The 12,963-nt window shown below is 38.9% G+C and overlaps 1 protein-coding gene across 3 annotated transcripts in view; it reads left to right on the forward strand.

The window, feature by feature from the left end:
• The first annotated feature begins 237 nt into the window (after nucleotides 1-237).
• The window catches only part of LOC100488102 (dynein heavy chain 5, axonemal), a 267,205-nt gene continuing 254,479 nt past the window's right edge, over nucleotides 238-12,963 (forward strand). The window contains exons 1-3 of one of the 3 annotated variants that reach the window (XM_031903511.1): nucleotides 1,672-1,814; nucleotides 2,451-2,568; nucleotides 2,754-2,912. In XM_031903511.1, coding sequence (XP_031759371.1) covers nucleotides 2,526-2,568; nucleotides 2,754-2,912 — 202 coding nt within the window. In that variant the 5' untranslated portion in view covers nucleotides 1,672-1,814; nucleotides 2,451-2,525. Of the gene's footprint in view, nucleotides 340-1,671; nucleotides 1,815-2,450; nucleotides 2,569-2,753; nucleotides 2,913-12,963 lie in introns of those variants that run through there. The other 2 variants (XM_031903513.1, XM_031903512.1) reach the window with 2 other exon arrangements.

The following is a 12,963-nucleotide window of genomic DNA, read 5'->3' on the forward strand; positions in this document are numbered from 1 at the left end:
CATTATAGAGGGCGAATAATCTCCATATGTGCCACTTCCCGTGGAAGTGAGAGACATGCTGGGGGAAGGCTGGTGAAGGGAAACGTTGGGTGAGAGGTGTGTGTGAAGGGGAAAGGGACTTTGTGGGAGACATGCTGGGGGGACGGCTGCTGAAGGGAAGCCGGTTGCAGAGTACCTTAGGTGGTTGCTAAGCGACATGACATCACGGAGGCGGGATTTTCAAAACAAAAAGCAGGAAGAAGCTGACAGCAGCGAACATGTAGGAGAGAGGAAGCTTTCAGGCCCTGCAAGACCCTATATCAGGGGTGCCCAGAGTTTTCCCCTCAGCAAGTAAAAACTGTAAGTTGATTGATTGGGGCTGGGATGTCTAAATGGTGTTACTGGTCCTTTAAAGGAAAACTATGCACCCCGAATGAACACAGATATACATATCTGTAAATATTGCCCTTTTATATGCACCCTCAGGGATCACCTGACCAGAAATAACGCAGCTCTGACTCAGGGTTACCAAGTTGGTGGGTTTTCCACCAAACTGGGCTACTAATCAAAAGCTCAGACTGGTTTTCAATGTACAAACCCATCAAGTGCTACTTTTTGGAGCCTTGGCAGGTTTGTAATTTGAAAACTAGCCAACTTTTTTTCTCCTTATTGTACCTGGTATGCATCTCCCAGTGCATGTTGGGTAATATGGTTTTTATTTAACAATTATCCTACAGCCAAAACTATATTTCCCAGCATGCAATGGGACTAGAATACAAAAAAACTCTTTTCTACTCTGCTTTGCTGCTGGGGGGGATGATATTTGTTACTTTTTGCAGTTGGTCCTTAAACTTTAACTCTCAGAATCTGTTAGGGCACGGGTCCCCAACTGCCAGTCTGCTTTCTAGTGGGCCACCTCTGAATATGCGGCGTACGCGAAGCGCCGCCTAAAGAAAGGCGCGTATAAAAGCGTCACATCTTTATAGGCGCAACGCTTTTATGCGTGCCTTTCTTCAAGCGGCACTTCGCATACGCCGCATATTCAACGCAGCTGGAAACTAAATGAATGCGCCGGGGGTTTAGAGGCGCTGATCAACAAGACGCGCATATAGAGGTGCAGAGGAAAGCGCAACACGTATAAAGATGCAGATGAACGTAAGAACGCGTCGCGCATATAAAGGTGCAAGTGAACGCAGTTGTGAACGATCATTTAATCATTTAATAAATAATCATTCATTAAAAAAATAAGTTTCAGGTTTTAATGAATGAGTTTTAAGAGCTTAGGGTGACCAACATGTTGACCTTGTTATATGTTTTTATACTTACTTGTAATGTAAATTGCTGCTGTTTGCCTTGTCTGGAAGTGCAGAGGTATGTGTCTGGGCTAATATCCCCAGAGGGCATTTGCAGTTAGGACATTTTCATTGCTGGGATACAACCAAAATAACCATACCCCCCCACTTTTTGCCATAGCAACAGAAAAAAAGCCACAGGCACAGAGAGGGAGGCTGAATGTGAACAGATTGTTTAAAAGCCCAACCTTACATAAATGATTAAATAGAAATATGCACATAAATCTTTTAAAGGCTTACACTTGCGCTGCCAGGTGAACTGAGCTGTTATATGCAGATGATTCTTTGATAGAGCTGTAGGTAAAAATGCAAATCAAAGTATTCTCCAACAGAAGAGGTGAGATCAAATTACAGTGGTTGCTATAGCATCACCAAAATGCTAAACTAAACTGCACTGAAGTTTGAGGCACCAAAACAGTAACAGACAGATTGAGAGGAGAAACAGCAGAGACACAAGTTCCTCTCTAGAACTTTCTGCTAAAGGTAGGGTTTTTGTTATAACATGCTCACTTTGGACATATGTAAGTGATATCACTTACATGTACAGGTTGTGAGGAATGTTGTGTGCAAGTTATTCACTGTATTGTACCATACCAGGTTGATTACTAATTTTGTTGAAAACAGTTTATACATCCTGAGATTGAAAACTGGAATTAGCCATGTTTTATTATAACCTTCATTACTGGTTCTTCAGATCCTGACAGAAATATGAAGGACACAGAATTTTTACAAACAGATTTGTACAGAAAATAAAGGGACCATGCACATATGGAGAATGGTTAGGGCATTGTTGTGCCCTACATTTTAAGGTTATGGGCTTAGCTTGAGTTACATGTTATCTATGTAAGAGAGATTTATTTATGTATCGTGTTGGTTTTACATAAAAAAAACTGTATTTATGTGCACAATCTCCTTAATCTGTGGCTTGACACCAAATGGCCCTACATATCACACACAGTTGTCATACAATAATAGTACATTACAAGGGCATAAATTATTGACTGCAAGACCATTCGTTCTATACATATTTTTAGTAATGTTAGCAGCAATACTGTATCCTTTGCTGAGTAATTCTAAGCAGACATCAGTAAAACATTATATCCTTGTGGTCACTAATAGATGCAATTCAGCAGAGGTCTATGGAGAATGCATTAACAAAAACTATGGCAACACCCATGCAATACAAAAAAAAAAATGTACAGTAAATACACAAAGCAGAAATGTTCTCTACAGACAGGTAAGTACTTGTTCATATTAAAATACTGTATCAAATAATAGATACCCATAATCATTTGTACATTACATATGTTCCGTTTCATTGTCTGGATGACTTTGCATTTGTTTATATATTTGTCTGGATGACTTTGCATTTGCTTATATATTTGTCTGGATGACTTTGCATTTGCTTATATATTCTTATAGTAACTATTCAATCTAATATGGATGAAAAAGCAAATATGGATCAAGAAGATCTATCTTCTCCTGTACCAGAGGAGGAGGTGGAAGCTGATGCTCAAAGCAGTGTGTTAAAAGCTGATGCGGAACAATCCATTTCTCCACCATTGATTTCTATGAATAAAGGTAAGTAAACAACTAATTGAAGTTATAAAAATGCATTGTTCCCGTGACATACTGAAAATAGTCACGGGTAATATTACCATTAAATACAGAATGCTGAAGACACATGGAGCTACTTGTAACAGCTACAAAAATAGACAATGCTGATAATTAAATGATAATTGTCTCTACTTGTGTTTTAGCAGAGACAATTCTCTCTGTTTTCTGGCATTTTGTAGCTGTTATTTAGCTAACTAGCTGTTAACTAACTGTTATTTAGCTAAGTAGCTCCATGTGTTTCTAAGCATCTACTGCATTCATATTTAGTAATATCAAATATAAAACTATATTCCTGGAAATCAAAGGGGTCGGTGTGCAAAATTACCTACATTGTAAATGCCTCTAATTTGTTTGTAAAATACGTAGATATACCTAATAAATTCAGTGATATTTTTTTTGATATGTGTTGCATTATACTGTGCTGAAATATACCAGATACCTTCACTGCCTCAAGCAAAGCAACCAGTGTTTTGTTTACTTTTCCTAGCAGCATTAAACAAACAATGGAGAACAGACCCAGTGATATACAAACTGCCTTATATCATCATGAAAAGGAGTCTGTTTGCTTACTCGAATGCTAATGAATCAAACAATGGACTAAAAGTACATGGCATTACTACCCCTGTGCTACCTTTTCTTTGTATCAACTGTCAGGAATTCATTGGCTCCCTACATGAAAATAATATCAAATTCATGATTGCCTTTCTTACATGCCTTGCAGTATCTTTAGGTTGAGACCCAGCATATATAGTTGATTATGTTAACGCAACTTCAATTACATGTACTTGTGTTAAAAAATGTCAGTTTAACTTAGCAGCATAGTGTGTATTATTGTATAAGTGGAAAAATGCATTTGATAAAATAGGAATATATTCCCCCACATCTTTTTTGATATGAACTATTTTAGGTGGGCTTATGTCAAAAATGTGCATAGACGTTATATGAGCTTCCAGAAAGTGTTCCTACCAAATGGAATAAAGATAATATACACATAGTCCAAATCATGGTCAGTAAAGTAATCCAAGTTTATAATCCATTGTGTTCTTGAACTGAAAAAGTCCATAAAGTCCACATGTATAGTAAATTTAAAATACACATATTTTCCAAAATTAAGTATAAATTGCCCACATACCAGTAATATCCAATCCTTGAGGTGTCAATAACATAGGTTAGTATAGTAGTATATTATACTCTCTATTATCTGTAGAGAAGGAACATTTTCTTACTTTCATCTGTATTCTTCTTTGAAGTGGTAAAAAAGGCATTTGTTCACAAAATACAGATATAATTAATAGCATCATTTAGTTTTAGGGCTCTGGCACACGGGGGAGATTAGTCGCCTGCGATAAAACTCCCTGTTCGCGGGCGACTAATCTCCCCGTGTTGCCTACCCCTGCCATCCCACCGGCGAACATGTAAGTCGCCGGCGGGATGGCAGACGCGGCGGCGCAATTTCGCGCAAATCGCCGAAAAAGACTCGCGAGTCTTTTTCGGCGATTCCCTGAAATTGCCCCGCCGGCGACTTACATGTCGCCCGCGAACAGGGAGTTTTATCGCGGGCGACTAATCTCCCCCGTGTGCCAGAGCCCTTAAGCCTCCATATCCAGAAAGTTTCCTCTGCAAAAGTTTTTGATCTAAATTCCCTATCTTATTTGTACTATCGGACCCCTTATCCGGAAACCCGTTATCCAGAAAGCTCCGAATTACGGAATGCCCGTCTCCCATAGACTCCATTTTAATCAAATAATTCAGAATTTTAAAACTGATTTCCTTTTTCTATGTAGAAATAAAACAGTACCTTGTAATTGATTCCAACTAAGATATAATTAATCCTTATTGGATGCAAAACAATCCTATTGGGTTTAATTAATGTTTTATTGATTTTTTAGTAGACTTAAGGTATTGAGATCCAAATTACGGAAAGACCCCTTATCCGGAATACCCTTGGTCCCGAGCATTCTGGATAATGGGTCCTATACCTGTACTTCTGTGCTCCGTAAGACCATTCTGTTAGTTTTGCCAACATGAGCAAGGCCACTTAAATTACATTTGTGGACATATACGTAAAATACCCCAATAATTTTATTTGGGTACCTGAATTTGAGTGGGAAACAGTGGCTCCTTTTATAATTCTATCACAGTCCTAACATTCTAAACAAGGATAGGTACTCTGTGATATTTTCAGTTTAGGTGTACAAAAGTCCCTATGTATTCAAAATTCACATAGATTAACTGGAGTATGCCAACAGTGGAAATTCGTTAAAGGTATTCTGTAATGATTTTTATGGTGTGCTTTTTATTTCTAAATTACACTGTTTATAGAGCAAAGAATTCACTCTACCGGTTAAAATTTTATTCTTGAACCAACAAAGTTATATTTTTTTAGTTGTAATATTGGTTTGTAGGCGGCCATCTCAGTGCATTGTGCCTGATTCTTAAGCTTTCAGTAGGAGCCAGTGCTACACATTAAAACTGCTTTTAGGTAACCTATTGTTTCTCCGACTCCCATGTAACTGGAAGAATCCCAAGCCAGACTTGGATTTCTTACTATTGAGTGCCATTCTAATGTCTACTGGGAGGTGCTATCTTGCTACCTTTCCATCCATGGGACATTAGCCTTAGGTTGTGCATCTGACTGTCAGAGAGGTCTTGCAAATGCTGTCCCATAGTGTAACATTAATGCTGCACTCTTAAAGCAACAGTGACACCAACAAATTTTAAGTAATTAAAATATAATGTATTGTTGCCTTATACTGGTAAAACTAGTGTGCTTTCTACAAAAATGCTACTATAGTTTTTATATATATATATATATATATATATATTATATATATGTTCTGTTGATTTGCTGCTCCGGGGGGGAAAGGGAGGTGAAGTGATATCACTCTAACTTGCAGCTCAGCAGTAAAGTGTAACTGAAGTTTAGCAGAGCACAAGTCCTTGGCTGTAGCACCCTGGGAAATGAAGCCCCTGCGTGAAAATTTCAAAATTAAATATAAAAAAATGTTTGCATTATTGAAGAATGGATTTCAATATAAAATCTGCTGGAGAAGCTCTATTTATTGATGCATTTAAAAAAAAAAAAAAAAAAATACATGTTTTCCCACAACAGTATTCCTTTAACACTTTTGAGGTGGAATAATCGTTAAAAGGACAAGGAAAGGTTAATATAAATTAAAAGTAAGTCAAAAGGCATTTTTTTAAAGTACTTTCTGCATATCTAAATTCCTAGATCCCTGCTTACTTCTCTGAGATATGGTGCTGGCAGCCTACAGCAGTGTGAAGACTACAGTGTTATCACTGAAATCTCTCTCCCCTTCCTGTAGGCTGCCAGCGGCAGCTTTCAGTAGCAATACACATGTTCTGAGCTACACATGCCCACCAGCCAATCAGAAGCAAATCTACCAGAGGGGGGGGGGGGAGGGAATGAAACATGTGCAGTATGAAGCAAGGAGGGAAAGGACGGAGAATACCTTCTTAAAGATGGCTGCCTGTTCAAGAAAACAGATGTGAAGTAAGTGTGACTGAGTAAATATTTGATTAGGTGAGCCAAAAGTGTAGCGTTTTTACTAAATTATGCTTTTTAAATTTTGAATTGCATTCTCCTTTAAGCAGGATAGGCCAGTATTTTCTAAATACCGTATATACTCAAGTATAAGCCGAGTTTTCCAGCACTCAAATTGTGCTGAAAACAGAATCCTTGGCTTATAGCCGAGTCGATTAGTAAGGGCAGTGCAGGATTACTTGTCTGACCGGACGCACATGTGCGTGCGTGCGTACATGCTTTTTATTAGGGCACCGTATGCCATTGGCATATGGGAGCCCTTCCCTGTCTAGAAGACTTTGCCTAAATAAAGAATAGGACAAAATACAAGATTACTAAATAACTCTCTCTCTAAAGGCAAAGCACCAGGACAAAATGGTAGCAATTACCTGAGATGAGTGTAGACTTCTGCCCATTTTTATAGCTAAACTTAGCAACTTAAAAAAGTGTTTTATATGGGACTTCACAAATACAGACCATTTTGCACCCGTTATCTCTCAAAAGTAGGCACTCCACGTTTAATTAAGGATGCATTTTAAACCACCCTTACTAATGCATTGCCAATAATCTCATTGCTAGCTAACATATAGAGATTAATGTACAGCTATTGCTAGCCATTTTTACACTGTTTACTTTTTTTACTTGAGATGCATGAATGAAGTGCTGTTTTAAGGCTAATGGTACAAGATTGTTTTGACTACTTCTGCTTTTGAACAAAAACCGAGGGGATCACCTCTATTCATAGTAATGAGAGGAACTGTGCTCAGAAATGCTCAAGCAATTGCTTTTGAGTGGAGCGCCACCTGTTACCCCTGAGTGTGCTTTAGGCACTACATTTCCCATAGATTGCTATCTAGCAACCACCGTGATGGATTCTTTTTGTCTACTTCATCATCACTAGCTTAAAGGACATGTAACGCCTACATTTGCCTACAATGTATATCAGTTGGGTACGTCTCCCCCACTGCAAGTTTACTGCATGTAACTCCATTCAGCCTGGAAATTTTCAAGCTGCTAGTAACTGTGCTTAGAAAGGTTAGTGCTCATTGCCTTCTCATTTTCATGTAACATTAATAGAAATATATTTGTTAATACATAAGTATTCTGAAGATATATTAATTGTCTATAATACATATTATTGCTCTTAATATGCAGCTGCCAACATTATATATTTATGTAGAGTTCACAGGGGGTCACGCTGAGTGTCCTTTTATTTGATTATTGAGATTTAGCAGTAGCTGCCGCATTTCCCACCCTAGGCTTATACTCGAGTTAATAAGCTTTTCCAGTTTTCTAAGGTAAAATTAGGTATCTCGGCTTATATTCAGATTGGCTTATACTCAATTATATACAGTATTTTACGTATCTCCCTGGAATGCCAATCGTATGCAGTAACAAAAAAGGGAACTTCATTTTTGTCTTTATGTAACAGTCAGTTAGGGTACCTTCTAGTTCTAAAGGTGTTCAATGATATTAATGACTGCATCATTAAATGTTATATGTTTACATCTCATCAACTGACTTTTGGGTAAGCTAGCCACTGTAGCTGGTCGGTGATAACTATCAAATCGCAGAATGCTGTTTTTCTCTACTGGTTTTTTATATAGCTTAGTTGACAGTTTGTTACCCTCCCTGTATACTGACACCTCCAAGGACACTCTCTTTATGTTATACACATTTAAAAGTGGGATGTACCCTATTTATGTACTCTTCAAATAGTTAACCGTAAGTACCATTCCGTACAAAAACATGTCGTTCATAAATCTACTGTACCAAAAATAAACTCGGAAAACATCATGTGTTTTAAGATTGCCATCTCCTCAAAGTCACACATAAAAATATTCATATATGTTGGTGCCATGTTGGCACCCATATCGGGTACCTTGTGTTTGCAAATGGTGTCAAACCGAAAATAATTATGTTTTAAAGGGCACCTATCACCCTTCATTTTCAAAAACAGTCCCCATTTGTGCTAGGCTGCCCGCACCAGTGGTGCTAGGCAGCCATGTTATTTAGCGTGCATGCACATAATAAGTGAGACTCCCGGCTCACTCATAATGGGCATGCATGTGACATAGCAGCAGTGACTCAATGGCCTATGTCAGTGAGTCCCCTAGTGGATGTGTGGGATTCTTGTGTATTTTGGGTAACAAATAAAATGTTAGGATTCTGGGATGTTCTACTGTTAATGCATCTCTTAATTCACTGATTATGACCCCTTCCAATTCATATTTATGCAAGAATATATCAATCTCTTTAAATTTTCACTGTGGGGTAACAGGTGAGTAATTCATATGTATTACAATCATTCGGTTGCCTTTCACCCTCCTTAATATATTGTTATTTAGCCATAATTACTGTAGCTCCTTTATCTGCTTTTTTAAATTTGATCCCCCATTGATAATAATACTTTAAACATGTTTCAGTCTTTGGTTACCAAGGAATTTAATAAGATATGGTCTAAACCTGCTAGTTTAGGAGATTACCATAACTAATTAAATCAGAGCGCATAGCATTGCAAAATTTGAGTAACGATAAAGCAATTATTATTATTAAAAGGGGTTGTTCACCTTTGAGTTAACTTTTAGTATGGTGTAAAGAGTAATATTCTGAGACAATTTGCAGTTGGTCTTCATTTTTAGGAGCAGTCTGGAGTTTCAGCAGTGATTTGGTTGCTAGGGTCCAAGTTACCTTAGCCACTAGGGAGTGGTTTGAATGAGAGGACCTGAATAGAAAAAAGTTACAAAAAGTAACAATAACAATAAAACTGTAGCCTGTAGTTTTTTGAATGCTGGGGTCAGTAACCCCGTTTTAAAAACTGCAAAGAGTTGGAAGAAGAAGGGAAATCATTCAAAAACTATAACAAATAAATAATGAAACCAATTGAAAAGTTGCTTATAATAGCTCATTCTATACTAAAAGTTAGCTTTAAGGTGAACCACCCCTTTTAATAATAATAATAATAATAATAATAATAATTATTAAAGAACAGTTATGTCCCAAATGGCCCCCCCTCAAGTCACTGATTTGTTGGTTTTGGTTGGTTACTGACGGCTAACAGCTTAGAGAGCTGTAAAGGAGGAAGTAGTTTTCTGGCTATTATGTTGGACTTTTGTTCACTCCAGCCTTTATAGATTACATTTTTGACTAACTAACTATATTGAAAACATTTTTTGTTTTGTGCAGTCTGCCTATTTTACCCAGTTTCACTGAACTGTTCCTTTAACTGTCAGGAGTGAAACACATGCTGGTATCAATGTGAATTTTTTACTGGCCATTATCTTGTCAATGCAGTTAGCCAAGTGTCAGTGCTTACTTACCGCTACAGCCAGGAGATAATCTACTTAGAGAGTGGAGGGATTTGGGGCCCACAATCTCTCACTGTATATAATGTATATCGGGTACCAGGACTTACTTCCTCTCAGAATATATTATGGGCTTAGGGTTCTAGAATCCACTTCCTCTCACAGTATATAATATGTTTTAGGGTGCCAGGACCTACTGCCTCTCTCACAGAGCTGTCACTCAGCCCCATGTCATGAGGGAGATAATGATCCATTCCAGGCCTTTTTGAGACCTTATTTCATGTTACCAAATAGCAGTGATCCCCAACAGTGGCTCCTACTGGCCTTAAAGTAGGTGCCAATTTTTAAATTTCTGGCTTGGAGGCAATTTTTTGAAGCACAGAGATGCAGTTTAACTCCAAGCAGAGTCACCTGCTGGCTAGCAGTCCACATGGGGCTTATTTAGCAACCTTAATTAACTTTTTTCATGTTTGCGTGGCTCACTAACACTCTTTACATCTCACGTGTGGCTCACGTGTAAAAAAGGTTGGGGAACCTTGTGATATAGCGTTAAGAGAAATTCAAGCCCAAAAAAAGACTGGATCATTATCCATGTCATGACATGGAGTTGATTGAAAGCTCTGCTCTTAGTGTATAATGTGCTTTGTGTGCCAATAATCACTGCCTCCCACAGGTTTAAAATAATTTTGGGTATCAGAATCCACTGGCTCTCACTTTCAATAAAAGTTCCTTTATCCTTTCCTTTACAGAACTGTAGATATTTTAAACTATATACACACTTATAGGGAAGTGTTACCAAAAACATGGCTGCTGATGCATAGAGACAGTTATGAGTAATAGCCTGGCGCATTAACCAGCCAGTGAAAGTAAGGCAGATCTTTTTCAGGAAGGAGAGAGAAGAAGAAAAGCATGGACTCTTCATCTTTCTTTATCTCTTCTGTGAATGTTGCTACTAATCTCTACAAGTAGGGAGCTGGGAGTTTCACCTGTAGTACATTTACCCATATAGGGAACCCCATAGTCAGAGAGCTAGAAGTTAGTTCAGGGGTGGGCAAACTACGGCCCGCGGGCCACATCCGGCCCGTTGGCCTTTTTAATCCGGCCCGCCGACTCCGGGTCCCTTTAAATAATTTCTGGGCCCTGATTGGTTGCGCTTTAGGCGTGCTCGTGCGCAGGGGGCGCAACCATAAAAAAGGATGCAGTGGGGAGCCGGGGAACAGACGCAGCGGAACGATGGAGGGAGCTGCAGGTCGGAGAGATGGAGGATGCTGGTGGGGGGGGGGAGCTGGGGGGAGGACGTTGGCCCGGCCTGGCCCGCCTGTGAGTAAATGTGGCCCCCGAGTCAAAAACTTTGCCCACCCCTGAGTTAGTTTATCCTTCCCATACAGCCACCATAGGGAATGGAACTAGTACAGTGGCATTGCAGGAGCTGCCTGCAGGGCCAGAAATGCCCCTGATTATTACCTATGCATACTGTGTGGTCTTTTGTCTATTACATTGGGTATAGTAATCACTGCTTTTGCAGTCCTTAGGGAGGACTGTGTGTGCATTAACTGGAATTAATGTGATCTGCAGATTTTTGCCAGAAAATGAGTGAGTAAGCATGATGAAACTGGACACAAGCCTACTAGATAATATTTGTCCACTTCACACATGATACACATGATATTTAATAGGAATTTCTCACTTTTAGGATTTATAACATGTTATTGGTTGCTGCCCATTGTTGTCACAGGAAGCATTTTATTGCAGAGTAGTAGAGATCAACTTAGTATCTTATTAAAGGGCAAGGAAAGGCTCAATAAAGGGTCTATGGAAAGGTCTACAGTCTAACAGTGCTCCTGTTTCTGTCAACTTCTAAGCCATTCATTAGATCTCAATCCATAGTTTTCACACAACTGCTTACTAAAGAAAAAAAAAAAAATCACACAATGCATCGCTCTATTAGCAAGACCAAGACCAAACGCAAGCGTTAAACATTGGAGGGGTAAAGAATTAAGAGCCGGACAGCTAGCCAGCTGCTGCTGAATTTCAAGGGGGATCACAATCAAGGGAGAGGAGAGAAAGCTGCAGAAACAACCACAACTGCCTGTATCTCAGAGCAGGTACAAACGTTTTAATAGATATATATTACAAAGTTGTTTTATTTAGTGCAAATAATCTATACATGTACTTTTAAAAATCACTTTACACCACTTTATTATGGTGGGTTGAAAAATCCAACATACTGTTCTTCGACTTCACCTTATTCTTCCACTTTTTCTTCTTATTCTTAGCGCCCCCCATTTTTCTAACCACTTCTCCTCCTACAGTTTTACACTTGTTCATCCTATAGTGGAGCAGGTTGCTTGTGCTTTTCTAAGAGGTCCTGCTGCTCTGAACACCCCAATTTTGCCATTTACTTTGACAGGGAAGATTTTCAAACTGCTGCCACTCTTATAGCTTTGAAGCTACACTCCCCAAACTTGAAAAACATAATGATAGGGTCACCCTGAATGAAACAGCGACATTTGTTGGATGACCCAAAGTGGGAGGGGCCAACAACAGCCAATCAGATTTCACAAATTGACTTTAATGGGGAAATTGAAACTGCTGCCAATCTTACAGCTCTGAGGCTACACTCACCAAACGTGTAATAAGGCCGGGGTCCCCAAACTTTGCAGAGTTATGCACCAGGGAACTGCGGTTCAAGGTTATAAAAAGTGGACGGAGCCATAAATAGCCAATCAGATTTCACCTATTGAATTTTATTGGTATGATGCCAGGGTTCCCAAACTTTGCAGTCAGTCACTGGGTGACTACATAATCAAGGTTTTTTTTAGTCACAAGACTACGTTCCAAGTTAAGAAAAGTGGGCTGGGCCAACAACAGCCAATCAGATTTTACCTATAGACTCAATATGTTCAAATTTAAACTGCTGCTATTCTTAACATATTAATACTAAGGTTCCCAAACTTTGCAGACCTAGTCACCAGGTAACTGCGGTTCAGAGTTAGAAAAAGTGGGTGGAGAAACCAAAAGCCAGATTTTACCTATTGACTTTAAATGGGGAAAATTAAACCTTCTGCCATTCACACAGAATTAATAGCAGGGGACTGCATTTAGGTTTGGTAAAAGTGAGTGGAGCCACCAACAGCCAATAATTTAAATTTAAAATGCTGTCTTT

The sequence above is a fragment of the Xenopus tropicalis genome, chromosome 6 (genome assembly GCF_000004195.4).
Source record: "Xenopus tropicalis strain Nigerian chromosome 6, UCB_Xtro_10.0, whole genome shotgun sequence".
Lineage (NCBI taxonomy): Eukaryota > Metazoa > Chordata > Amphibia > Anura > Pipidae > Xenopus > Xenopus tropicalis.